Source organism: Puma concolor, chromosome B1, assembly GCF_028749965.1.
Source record: "Puma concolor isolate L17-30 chromosome B1, mPumCon1.1.hap2, whole genome shotgun sequence".
NCBI lineage: Eukaryota > Metazoa > Chordata > Mammalia > Carnivora > Felidae > Puma > Puma concolor.
Window position 1 is genome coordinate 175,209,746 of NC_141670.1, and position 12,225 is coordinate 175,221,970.

General features: G+C 40.0%; 1 protein-coding gene across 2 annotated transcripts in view; it reads right to left on the reverse strand.

The window, feature by feature from the left end:
• Window positions 1-659: 659 nt before the first annotated feature.
• KLF3 (KLF transcription factor 3) overlaps window positions 660-12,225 on the reverse strand; it is a 35,008-nt gene continuing 23,442 nt past the window's right edge. For both annotated transcript variants that reach the window (XM_086705239.1, XM_086705240.1), the window contains exons 4-6: window positions 11,898-12,048; window positions 6,735-6,895; window positions 660-4,676 (exon numbers count right to left, since the gene is read on the reverse strand). In XM_086705239.1, the coding sequence (XP_086561365.1) occupies window positions 4,495-4,676; window positions 6,735-6,895; window positions 11,898-12,048 (494 nt within the window). In that variant the 3' untranslated portion in view covers window positions 660-4,494. The remainder of the gene's footprint in view (window positions 4,677-6,734; window positions 6,896-11,897; window positions 12,049-12,225) is intronic.

A 12,225-nucleotide genomic window follows, 5' to 3' on the forward strand; every position in this document is an offset into this window, starting at 1 on the left:
TCCAGGCTCAAGGTAGCTGCTGAGAGATCAATAAGCCAGTATCTTAGTTTCAATTACATTTAAGGGAAGGGGGAGAGTAAAGAGGTTATTCCATTTTCCTTTAAACGAGAACTCTAAATCCCCATCAGAAACTATTTGTTGTTCCTGGGATGCTGAGGACATAGCAGTGTCCACGGACATGGCTTACTGAAGGCTTGAAAAATAATCATGTTTACCCAGAATTACTTAATGCTGTTACTGTCTTGCCCCCCAAGCTGTGAATCCTGATCTTGTACTTAAAAATGTAAAGTATTATACATTGTATCTTTTAATACAAGGCACTGAAAACCCTTGTTGGACGAAGGTGGGTGTCATAGACAAAAAAATATTCCAAGAATGCAGCAAGTAAGTTTGTGGATTCGTGGTGGGTTGTCTACAAGTTTATGGTTTGAAGATTCCCTGTTGCAGAAGACTTTCCTACCAGAAAACCAGGGACATACCTTCAGAGCTAAGTTCACTCATTCAGTTCATCTTCCCATTAGATTGATTTTTCTTTCCCTGCATCAACAATTGCCTATCAACGATTCACTTTGAACTTTCTAAGTGATGTCTCTTACATGTCACATTGCTAAGTTTTGCTCTTAGGGGTCACCGTATGTATAGTAATCACATGATCTCACTTAATATTCTGATGGTTTTATTAACAAGTATATAATACATATATTGCATACTGTATATAGTATATGAGGACTGTACAGTACAAATTTATGTTCACAGTTTGACATGACAAAATGTCATTACTGAATTCCCATCGGACTACAGAGTAGAAACAGAGAAGGTACATTAAACATTCACATCTTTAGTAAGAAAGATTACCAAAATGTTTCAGTATTTGCAAGTATACTAACGCATGCTAAAAACCTTTACCCATTCAGTCTTATTAGCTTATAAAATATATTACACTTTATTAAAAATTTCTGCATAGTTTATACAAGTATTAAAGTACTGTAAATGTAATAATCCTGCTATAGTTGCAGGTATGGTTTAAGAGATGCTAAGCAGAAAGATTACTTTGACCCTCTAACACTAAGTACATGACAGCAAAAAAAAAAAAAAAAAAAAGTGCTAGTATTTGTAAAACGTAATATTATTGTAGCCCTCGTTTAATGCATGTAAAATGGCTTTGTAAATGTATTATTTAAGTGAATTTGCGATCATTTAGAAACTGTTAACCTTGACCAAGAAGAGAATAAAGACAACTCTGAGCAACTTCATGTATAACAGCAATTCCTTCAAGATGACTGTATATTTTCAAACCGAATTATTTTAAAATCTTAGATCTTTGAGATTGTCTTTAAAACAATCTAATCAGGAATGACGTGCAGATATACAGTATCAGCAATAAAGTCTTTCAAATTCCACATTAGTGCAACACTGATAGTGCAGATGGGTGTTTAATAAAATATACATTTACATCTACAGTTCCCTATAAATCTGTTCCAAGGCTCTTGAAACTTCCACGTATTTAGCATTTCCTTAGTTGAACACAGCTATGCTAACACATTCTCCATACCAGGTGATTTAGAATGTTAATGCCCATTTATGGTGTAGATTCACATTTTAGAACTCTAAAATATGATGGATTCAGCCTTAAACTTTCTGACTTCCCCAAGATGACACTTGGACAATAATCAAAAGAAACTCTAACAGAATTTATACAACACTAACCTCATGTTTACAGATCATTTGCATCAATTTAAAATATTGCAATTAAAACCACCTTTGATAGTAACATGGCACATCATTAAAACCACATGTTGAAGGGCATCTTATCCTGTATTTGAGGTCTTCCACGATAACAGCTAAAAATGTCTAAGAGACTAAATTTCTCAACTATCATAGTAAATACAAATATATATATAAAAAAAGAAAAATTTGGTTAAGAGCCAATTGGTAACTAAAGTATGCAGACCAGCATGGGAACAGAGAATGGCTTCTCTGGGTTGCCTTTTCTTTCAGAGTTAAAATGGATCTGTTAATGAACTGTTACCACAATCTAAGCAAGCTGAATAGTCATGTAATAGTCTTTGCAGGGTCTTGCTTGCTCTTTTCAACAAAATTTAAATATGCCATAACAAACACATCAAATTTCATGAGAACCTACGAAGCTTTCTATTAACTGGACTCTCACACTCAAAGCTAATTATTCAAAGATGATCGACTCTACCGTTTCTTGCCTTTTTTCCCCCCTACCTTCTATATGGGTTGGAACACATAATCTGGTTATCTCCATTAAACAAAAAAGTTCCTTGCATTCCAACTTGATTCTTCAGTGTGTTGTACAAGAATCACTTCTAGAAACAAACACTTTGGCATGAATGTGACAAAGCATTTACAGTACAGACAATACCTACTTTCCCAAGAGCCATTTTTATCTTTCAATTCATGTCATAGTTGCAACAACACAAACAAAAAAAAAAAAAGCCCAATTAGGATGTTTTAATATTCTAAACAAATTCTGCAGTGCTTACAAAAAAAAAAAAAAAAAGAGAGAGAGAATCACAACCAAGTGCCAAGAAGGTAACAAATTACTTTGTGTCTCTCCACATTTCCTTTCAGCTGGTTCAGAGGGCTGATGAGTGGGATCTCTTAGGTGCACAGTCCCTACAACTAACTTTTATTAACATAGCGCCGTCAAAGTAAGCTCCCCACGTGATTTGCAGGCCTCCAGAATCACTCATTCACTGATGTTTTAAAAACAGTTGAACAATGTATTCCTCCCAGTTAAGGTTGTGTTGGATCCTGAGTCGCGCCTGGGCTGAATCTTCAGGATTCCATTCTCTCTTCTCTTCCATCCTTTATCGAGGGGTGAAGGCGCATTTCGTTGTATGCACCCACACTTGACCACCGTCGCCCACTTTCTTCAAATTGAGGACCAATGACATTTCTATGCATGAATTATTTTTATTGGCATTTAGACTATGGTGCTCAAAAGCCAGCTTTTGAAAACAAAAACAAAAACAAAAAACTTCCCCCAAATAATGGCGCTATTTATCTTTAACATAAACACGAGTCATTTTCAGCTTCTTCTGACGGGATACTTGACAATGATTGATTTCCAGCTCCTTAACAGTAAATGCTTGGGAATTTTTGAGCTATTAATATGCGAATCCCTGAACTGTGGTTTTCTTTATTTTTCAGAAATCTGTCCCCCGAATGAAGGTATGTGTGCTTCACAACTAGGTATATTTACAAATAGTGTCACTCGGGTCTCAAATTGAATGAATCTACTACAGCATTAGCAGATCCTTATTTATGATATGTATCACAAACACAAATGACGGCCACCTTGGCACCTTACAGTTCACACAGAAGAGCTTCTGTATAAAAGCTGTATGATTCATTTGATATGGGAATACAGTTACTGCTCAATGTTTTCCCTGTTTGCAAAAAACCCTGTGAGTAGGTTGGGTAAAAGAAAGGCCATCATCCATACTCTTATCTGAAAGATTTTTCTTACCATTACTGGGCAAATATTTTTGTGTCCCTACTATCAAATGCTTGATGATCCACATTAAGGACATCAGAGGAATGGAGACAGGTGCACGGACAACCCCATCAGCATCTGGCTCTGCTTCTGCACAGCCAAACACAGAGACGGCCGCTCTGGGAGAGCACTGCACAGCTAACCACACGATGAAACCTCACTGAACGAAAAGCCCCAGCCCAGGAGGAATGGCCGGCTTCCTCCTTTGCCCCCGCTGCTTCTCCCCTGATGAATGCCCCTTCGTTCAGGCTCTGTGCCATCCAAGTATAGCATCCAGCCTTTAACTGGCAGACATCACCGAACTAAATCAGCAACTCTGGCTCACCTCCAGGGGTGGAGAGGCCTCCTTACTAGCTGCAGGCACAAAGGAGTGTAAGGGACTTAATTTAGATGAAGTGAAATATCCAAGTTGACAAGCAGGATTTGTGAAGGACAATGGACGAGTTGACTGTCCTACCTGAAATCTTGCTGCACTTCTAGTTAATCTGAGGAAAGGGTCCACCCTTCTTGCTGGCGAGCACAAAATACGATCACAGGGCACAGAGGTATGAACGTCCCTGGCAAGGACTAGCAGGCTGGATACTGTATTTCTAATACATTTACTTTGACATTCTTTTGAGAAATACATGGAGGAACCGACAATTGGTTATTTTAAGTTTACATGTTCCCTTGTTCTCATTACATTAAACGTATCTGTAAGAAGGGTTTGCTTAGCATCCCCGGAAAAAAAAAAAAAAAAAAAAAAAAGTGTTCACATTCTTTAGGTCTGACCCGTGGTAAGGAGAGGAGGATTAGAGAATATCTACTACTGACCATATGGAAGCTTGAATGATATAAATTCAGAGATTCAGGCCAGCTGAATCAAAATTAAAACGTACATGTAAAAAATGAGTTAGATAATGGGAAGGAGGACAGAGAGAGAGAGCCGGGAGAACAGGGAGCCACGTTGAGGCAGGGGACGGAGGCATTCAAACTAGCATGTGGCGTTTCCTATGTAGGGCAAGGTGGTCAGAACGGGAGAAGCTTCGGTCACAGTCTGGGCACTGGAAAGGTTTGATTCCAGTGTGTTTTCGGAAATGTCTTGTTAGTTCATCAGACCGAGCAAACTTCCATGTGCATCCTTCCCAAGTACATTTGTAGGGTTTTTCTCCTGCAAAAAGGAAAAACGAAAAGAGCTTATTTTTTCTGAGGGCAAAAGGCTATTAATTAGTAAAAATAGTGAAGCTAAGATTTTTGAGCTAAAACTCTTGGCAAATAGTTTCTCCAAGGTAAGTTCATCTAAAAAAAAAAAAAAAAAAAGTGGGCAGCGGAGAAGGATGGGATTTTAAGAGTTCTTAAAGTATAAAGCCACTGAAATCCATTCTGAGGAGCTAGAAAATAATTTTGGTTTTGCCCTCAAGGGTAGGGATGAGTACCTTAGGCAACAGCTGGTGATCTGTATTTGTTTATCTCCAAGTCTTAAAGCTACCGAGGTGCTTAGTTATACGCGGTGCTAGTGTTTGTGGGATTTTTCTTACTATTTCAACAGTTTGCTAAAAATGAGAAGCCTCTATCAACCAAAAAATCTGGCAGCGATTTCAACATCTTCTCTTTTGTTTCATCGACTGCAATTATGCCTAAGTATAATGCTCTAATTCAGACATACTAAAAACACAGTAATTCCTTCCTGCCCTGTCAGAAGCCGGGTTTCTCCAGCCCTGTCCTGTGGGATAATGGTAACAGGCAGCTGAGGAACAGGAGACCCTTGGGGGAAATCTTAGGGAGAGCCAGTACGAAGGCCCTTACAAATGAAAAGTATTGTTCGTGGCAATCTTACATGTTAATGGGCAAATGGGCATCACCACAATTTAATTCCCATTTACTATCACTTGTTCTCTAGACATTTTAAGGATTGACATCCCTTGGTATTTCAATGAGATATTCAGAACTGTATTGTCTGCTTTGCTTCACTGAATATAAACGCTGAGGTATGTTTCCTGCATCTAAATTCTTACTCAAATATTCAATGTCTTTTTAATCTTAGGTTGGAAATTTGTAATGTCTACCTGTAGGGTCCCATTAATGCCCTGGGGATGCTTTTACTAGTTTTCTTGGCATTGCTGATTGGATGTTCCTCTGAACACAAGGCTATCGCCCTCAGTTCCCTCTGTAATTATACCGCGACAAAGCCCAAGAACTCAGTGGTACACAAGCCGACTTCCCCTCTGCTTTCTCTCTCCCGGGGAGTCACTGAAAACTTTACTTCCACACCACCACCACTTTCCTTCCCCTGTCTCTTCCAAATCCCAAATTCTCCCTTTTTGTAAACATTCCCAATACAAATGACTCACAGAAGGCTCAAAAACAAACAAACAAACTACATGCTGAGTTAAGGAAACGTACACAGGGGACCACTGCTGTTATACTAGAATTTCACACTGAAGGGTTTGGGGTTAGGTCAGATGAGGCCTATTATAAACATTAAGGACCAACACTGACTGCAATTAATCAGGCAGTGTAAATCGTTTGTGTATGGGTTCCTTAAGATGTTTTGCTTACAAAATGTTCAAGAGCAAACGCAACAGTTTTATGTTTTCTTCACCCATATGATGAGTTTTTGTAAGATCCGGCTGCATGGTCGATAGTCGATACTGGACAGAATAAAAAAGACCCTAGAACAAATACGCAGGCAACAGCACAGAAGTTCCCTCAGTTTTAGGAAGACACAAATCACCCAAATATCTTTACTTTTCTTTCTTTCAACAAGTCTTCCATTTGAATTCCATTTCTGTAAACTGCTACATTTGTTTGTTCTGCATAAAAAACTGGGTTTTGCCATTGTGAATCCGATGATGGGCAACACTGATTAAATGATGGCCCATATGAAGGCCACATCCTTGATGAGACAGGCCCATGGTTAAGAGTACTTTTCTCTCTGCTCCCGCAGCCTTTCCATCCCTCTCTCTGTCCCTTAAACGCAGAGTACAGAACTCCACTGTTACAGAATTAACCTTTAATCTACTGTAACTTATTACAAAAATAAGCCCTTCATCACAAGGCTCATTTTTCACGATGAGCAGAGACATCTGTAGACAACTCTGCTAACTTTCAAGACGCCTGGAACAATTTCAGTACAATAACCTCTGAGAGCTAGAACGTTTGTTCTTGACGTTCCATTTTAGTATTTCTTAAGAAGCAAGATGGAGTGAGTCTTATATTCCCTCGATACCTGTGTGTGTTCTTCTGTGCGCTTTCAAGTGGGAGCTTTTAGTATACACCTTGTTGCATCCGTCATAGTCACACCTGTGTATCCTCCGCTTCCTCTGGGTGTCCGGAGATTCCACAGGTAAAGGTCTCTTCCCCGGTTGCACTATGACTGAAGGGTGATTCCTATGAAAGCCAATGTTAAACGTAAAACATTGAGTGAAAGGCTCTTCCTTTTCTTCCGTCTACCAAAGGCATTAACGACACTAGGCAAAAACAAACAAACAAAAAAACCCAACGAAAAAAATAAAAGGAAATTAGCGGATCAACCCAAGAAGCACTGCTATATTCATTCAACAAACATTGAGTGAGCACCTACCATGAGCCAGGCACTGTGCTTGGCACCCGGACACAAAGATGAATAAAAACAGGGTTCCTGCCCTCGAGGAGCTCACACTCTAGGGGGAGACAGACATGTAGATAAGTAATGACAGTAAGAAGGGTTAGGTGCTATGCTAGAGGGAGATGGAGGAGCTAGGAGAGTCTCTTTCCCTCAGTAAAAAGTTGCCTATTTATAGTAGCTTGTGGCACTAAGCGATGCTCAGCACTGCGAATGTCTTTTCGCAGGCTGTCCTGATTTTCATCACTGTCCTTTAGGGAAAAATGAAAAAGGTCGAATTCCCAAATCTCAGGTAATGCCTACTGTATCTACATTTTATCCTTTACCTAATTGGCATTTCGCTTCTCTCAAAGATGACCAATTCACATTTGAGTTTCAAATTGTGGCCCTTCAAAAAAAAAAAAAAACAAAAAAAAACAAAACAAAACAAAAAAACAGAAAGAAAAAGAAAATAATAATGATAATAACAGCACTGCTGTTTTCACCACCTCAAACCTTTACTGGTACTGTTATTCCTGCCTGAGGGAGAATTTGGGTGCGGCGGTAGCAGTCAGGCAAGGAAGTGTCTCAGTCCTGACAATGGCTCCCAAGTGCAGCCCCGGGCTCTCACGGGACCTGGCGTCTCCCTGCCTTCCTGAAGCCGCTCACCCAGACCCACTCCTGCGTCGGCTCACCTTTCCAGGGTGGGTTTGAAATCAAATCATGTCCAACACCATTGCTCTAAACTTTCTCTTTTTCTCAAGGAATCTGGTGGAGAGAAGAGGCAGATGGGGAAGAGCTGGGGAAAGTCTGTAAAGCTTTCTCAGGCTTCCTCTGCTGATTAATGTCAGTAATTAAAAAATTCTAATCTATTCATTTGCCTTCCTAACGACTAATTACTTGATACATTACAAGCTAATGGAACTGGCCTCCAACAGTAATGAAAGACTCGTCTTATAAATTTGAATCCAAAGTTCTTAAAATGTTCCAAATAACCCATGAATTTTCTGTACAAGCGTGGACGAGGAGAGAATCCGATGAGCGTAAATGCTCAAGCTTGTGAGATTCAAAAAGGATGATAAAATTTCACCATAAAAATCAAAAGGGAGCTCCTGAAATGAAACTTGCTTTTATCTTGGTAAAAATCTGAATACATGTTCCTTATCAGTAACTTTTCCAGGCATGCTAAGAAGTAAGTGGAAAAAGAATAAAAGGGGCATTGATTTTAAGCGATTTTACTTATTCCTCACGTCTATTAGTAGCAAAGAAAACTGTCAGTTTTGAGTATCACTTTACCTTCCTACCTTGATGTTTAGTGGGAGCAATACAGAAGGATAAAATAGCCAAGTTCAGATACATGGAAAAGTGAACATGAACTAGTGGGGGAGGGCAGGGGGACAAGGACTTCAATTATATAGATGTAGAAACAGAGAAAATAGAGAAGTGACAGGTCTATGGACACGTTGCGTTTATAAAGCTAAATTATTAATTTAAAATCCTTCAATAAAAAGAAGAGTTGTCAGTTTATTTTATTTCTAACTTTCAACCTTAATGCCGTTGATTGAAACGTTTCATCTTCATTAAGAAAACTTCAGGAAATAAAATGCTGGGGGAAAAAGCTGAATGGTTGGTTAATTTGTATCTCCTATGCCTCTGGGATACTGAGGGAGTATCCCAGGTGACTTTGGAAGTCTCTCCCAATTATTAGATTTTATGGGTTGGGAATGTGTCTAACAGTTTCTGTGCACTGGTTTTGTCTGCCTTTTCCAGCTCATTTTGCATACAAAGGTACATTACAAGGCTGTGTGCTCCAACATCAAATCCCAGCTCTGTCACTGCGAGTCCCTGTGACCCCGGGCAAGGTATTCTCCCTGTGCCTCTCTGTAGAATGGGGACGATGATAATAATGTGATCCTAGAAAGCTGTGGGTAATGTATACAACACACTGAAGGATAACATCTGTTCCAGATGTAAATCTACTAAATATTATGGTTAATTACTGTTACTATTTTGAGGTTCAGAAACCCAATTGCAAACTTTGCCCCTACGGCTGTTGAATCTCGTGAAGAGCTCTTTTGGGATGTCCCCACACCACAAAGGGAAATCTCTGCTCAAGCTGACATCTACCTTGAAAGGTGGCATCATTCACGCCCCATTTCTAAAGAGCCAGATACTGGTGCAGGCAGGGGTTGGAGGGCAGGGTCTATAGAACTCACTCTTTCTGTACTCTCCACTTTTAAAGACGCCGTTTGGGATCCTTACAACCAAGAAATAAGAACAGCTATTACGTATCAGATACCTGGTCATTGTTTTGAGTTAAGCCGACCCCCCCTTAAGTTTGCTAGAAGTCACACGCAATTACATGGGGGAAACCTGACCCTCAAGCTCTTCACTCTAAATACACTTCACATATGTAAAGATACAAAAAAAAAAAAAAAAAAAAAAGGAAGCTGATAGCCATTTGAGTGCCTTTAAAAATAATTCTAAAGCTGTAACTCTATGTCCAAGCAAATGGGTTTCCAAACTGCACTTTGTATTCCACCTTTGGCAAGGAAGGGTTTCAGAAGGCAAATATTATCGGGCCTGCCTCACTGCAATGGGACTAGGCACTTGGTTTCAATCGATTCTTTCCTGGCTAGCTGGTTTCCTATGTGGGCTGCTACTGGGCACACTCCAAGACATTACTTAATCACATCTGTGAGAGAACTGCTTAAAGACTACACGACCCAGTTGTGGCTAATCTGTTGAATTTCTTGAGGAGCAAAATGCATTCTTGGGTCAGCATTAACATAAGCATATTACTCATTAATCATTAAAAGCCACTGAGCTTGAGATCGTCAAAAGAATCTTAACTTAAAATGAGAAAAAATATTTTCTTTCAGTAGCAGAATACAGCCTTCAAGTATTTTTCTTCTGTAATGTTTTACAATGTAATTCATAATAACCTCGACTTTGGAATAACCCTTCTTCAGTCAATGGATTCCTCTCTCTTGGGCACGTGGCTTTATTTAGTTTTACAGCATCTTTTTCATCACCTGTGCAGGAACAATGACACGTGCAAGTCATGTTGCCAGTTAACTTGCCAGAGACACCTGGCATCATAAAAAAAAAAAAAAAAAAAAAAAAAGGAGGTAACTCAGCCTAGAAGATGTGTCTATTTTGGCTAGTCCTTCTGTGTTCCCTTTCACCTGAGAGCAGGAGTGGGATGCACTGGTTAGATACGGACAACGTGGCAGGAAGAGCAGTCATCTGGTGACAGGAGGTCAAACCCAGGCCCCCCTGCTGTTCACAGTATGATTATAAGGCGAGTTATCTCATGTCTTGGCTCATCAGTTCTCCATTTGCTCTGACTCCCACATGCTTGTTATGGGGGAATGAAATAACTCCTTTGAAAACATCTGGGAAAGTTTCATGGGGGGAGGGGGCATTATGCAATTGTGAAAGGTAATAATGTACAAGTCCATCAGACACACTCATTCCCTGCTGATGTGGGTGGTCATAGGATTCCATTCTCTTCTTCGCCTATCAGGGAGTAAAGGCCAACTACCTCCTCCCCCCAAATAACTACGATTTGGTACAATGGGCAATTAACGTGACCTACTACGAAGGCACCTACTTGGGTTGACTGTGGATAGAACTAGAATATGTTTTAAGTTCCAGAAAATAGCTGTTTGAAAGCCAGAGAATTCACATTCTGTTGCAGAATTAACTGTGTAAGGGAGAGGGGAAAAGATGACGTAGAAAGGTGGGCAGAACATTGTTTCAAGTTGGAAAAAAGTGATATGGGAGAAAGAAGATGGAAGGGTCCCGGAGGAAACAATAACTGTTGCCTTTGTACTAGGAAGCTGGTCATTAAATGCAACCTTGAAAGAGCCATAACACAAGACAATTACAAGAAAAATAATTATAATCAATAATGCAAATAAAGAGGAAACAAGGCAAGATTAAGTGACAAGCCCAAGGTCATACATATGGTGGAGAGCAGAGCTGGGATCCAAGATGTCCAATCCAAAGGTCACCTTCTTAGCTACTACAAACACAGCCTCCAGTGTAATCACTGGTAGAAGGCAAGGATATCTATTGTTGCAAATCCCATCAATGATGCCATTTAACTTGTGTATGATGCCACCACATTATAGCGAGTTAGACCTAACACAAACTACAGTTCAGTGCTTGGATGTAGACTGATACAGAAACCTTCCTACTGGACGGCAGTTCTGAAGCAGACTGAACATTCCAAGGGCAGATGTGATTTTCAAACACGAGAGATAGTGGGTGGGTTACTCCAATGCTTAACTTCTCTGAGCTACATGGGCAACTTTCTGTTGCCACCACTATTCCCAGGTCTTTTTTGGAGTGACTCCTTTGGGCTTGTGATGCCCCTTCGTAGAAACAGTATTAGAAGTGACAATTGGAAGGACGATGTATGTCCTATAAAGTTTTCATGATCCAACCTTAAGTAGACTATCTGGAATACCAAATTCAATCCACATGGGGATTAAGATTATGGGAAACCTATGTACAGTCTGGAAGGATTTAAAAAAAAAAAGAATAAAAATGATTTACATGACAAGGTGGCAAAATCACGAGTGACCGATTTACTGCAAACTTGACGTAAATGTTATAAGACAGTCCATATAGTGGGACACATTGTCTTTGGAGATTTTCCCGTTTTCCCAGTGGCGGCCCCCTACTGCAAGGTGTCCCTGGCAATCCACACCACACCCTGAGTTGGAAGCCTGCACTTCCATTCCAGGTCCCAAGATGCACGCTGCTACGCCAATGTCGGGTAGACCTGAACATACTTACTCTTGCAACAGTGCTTGCGGGGGGGACACTGAGTTCATTAAAGGGGGTGACATTTCTTCAGGATAATAATCTGTCCTCTGTGGTTCAATCCCAGGTTCTATTTTAATTTTTTTCTGTAATATAGGCTTCTCATAGGATTCAATTACAGGTACTAAAAAATAAAAATAGAAAAGTCACTCCATGTACAATTTACCAATTTCAGCTTTTAAAAGTTTAGTGCACAGCTTCTACCTACAACGCTGATGTGTGGAGTATCTGTTTGCCTTTAGCAAAATTATGGCAGAAACAAATCTGCGGGGTGTGTTTCCCCTGACAACCACTCTGGCAG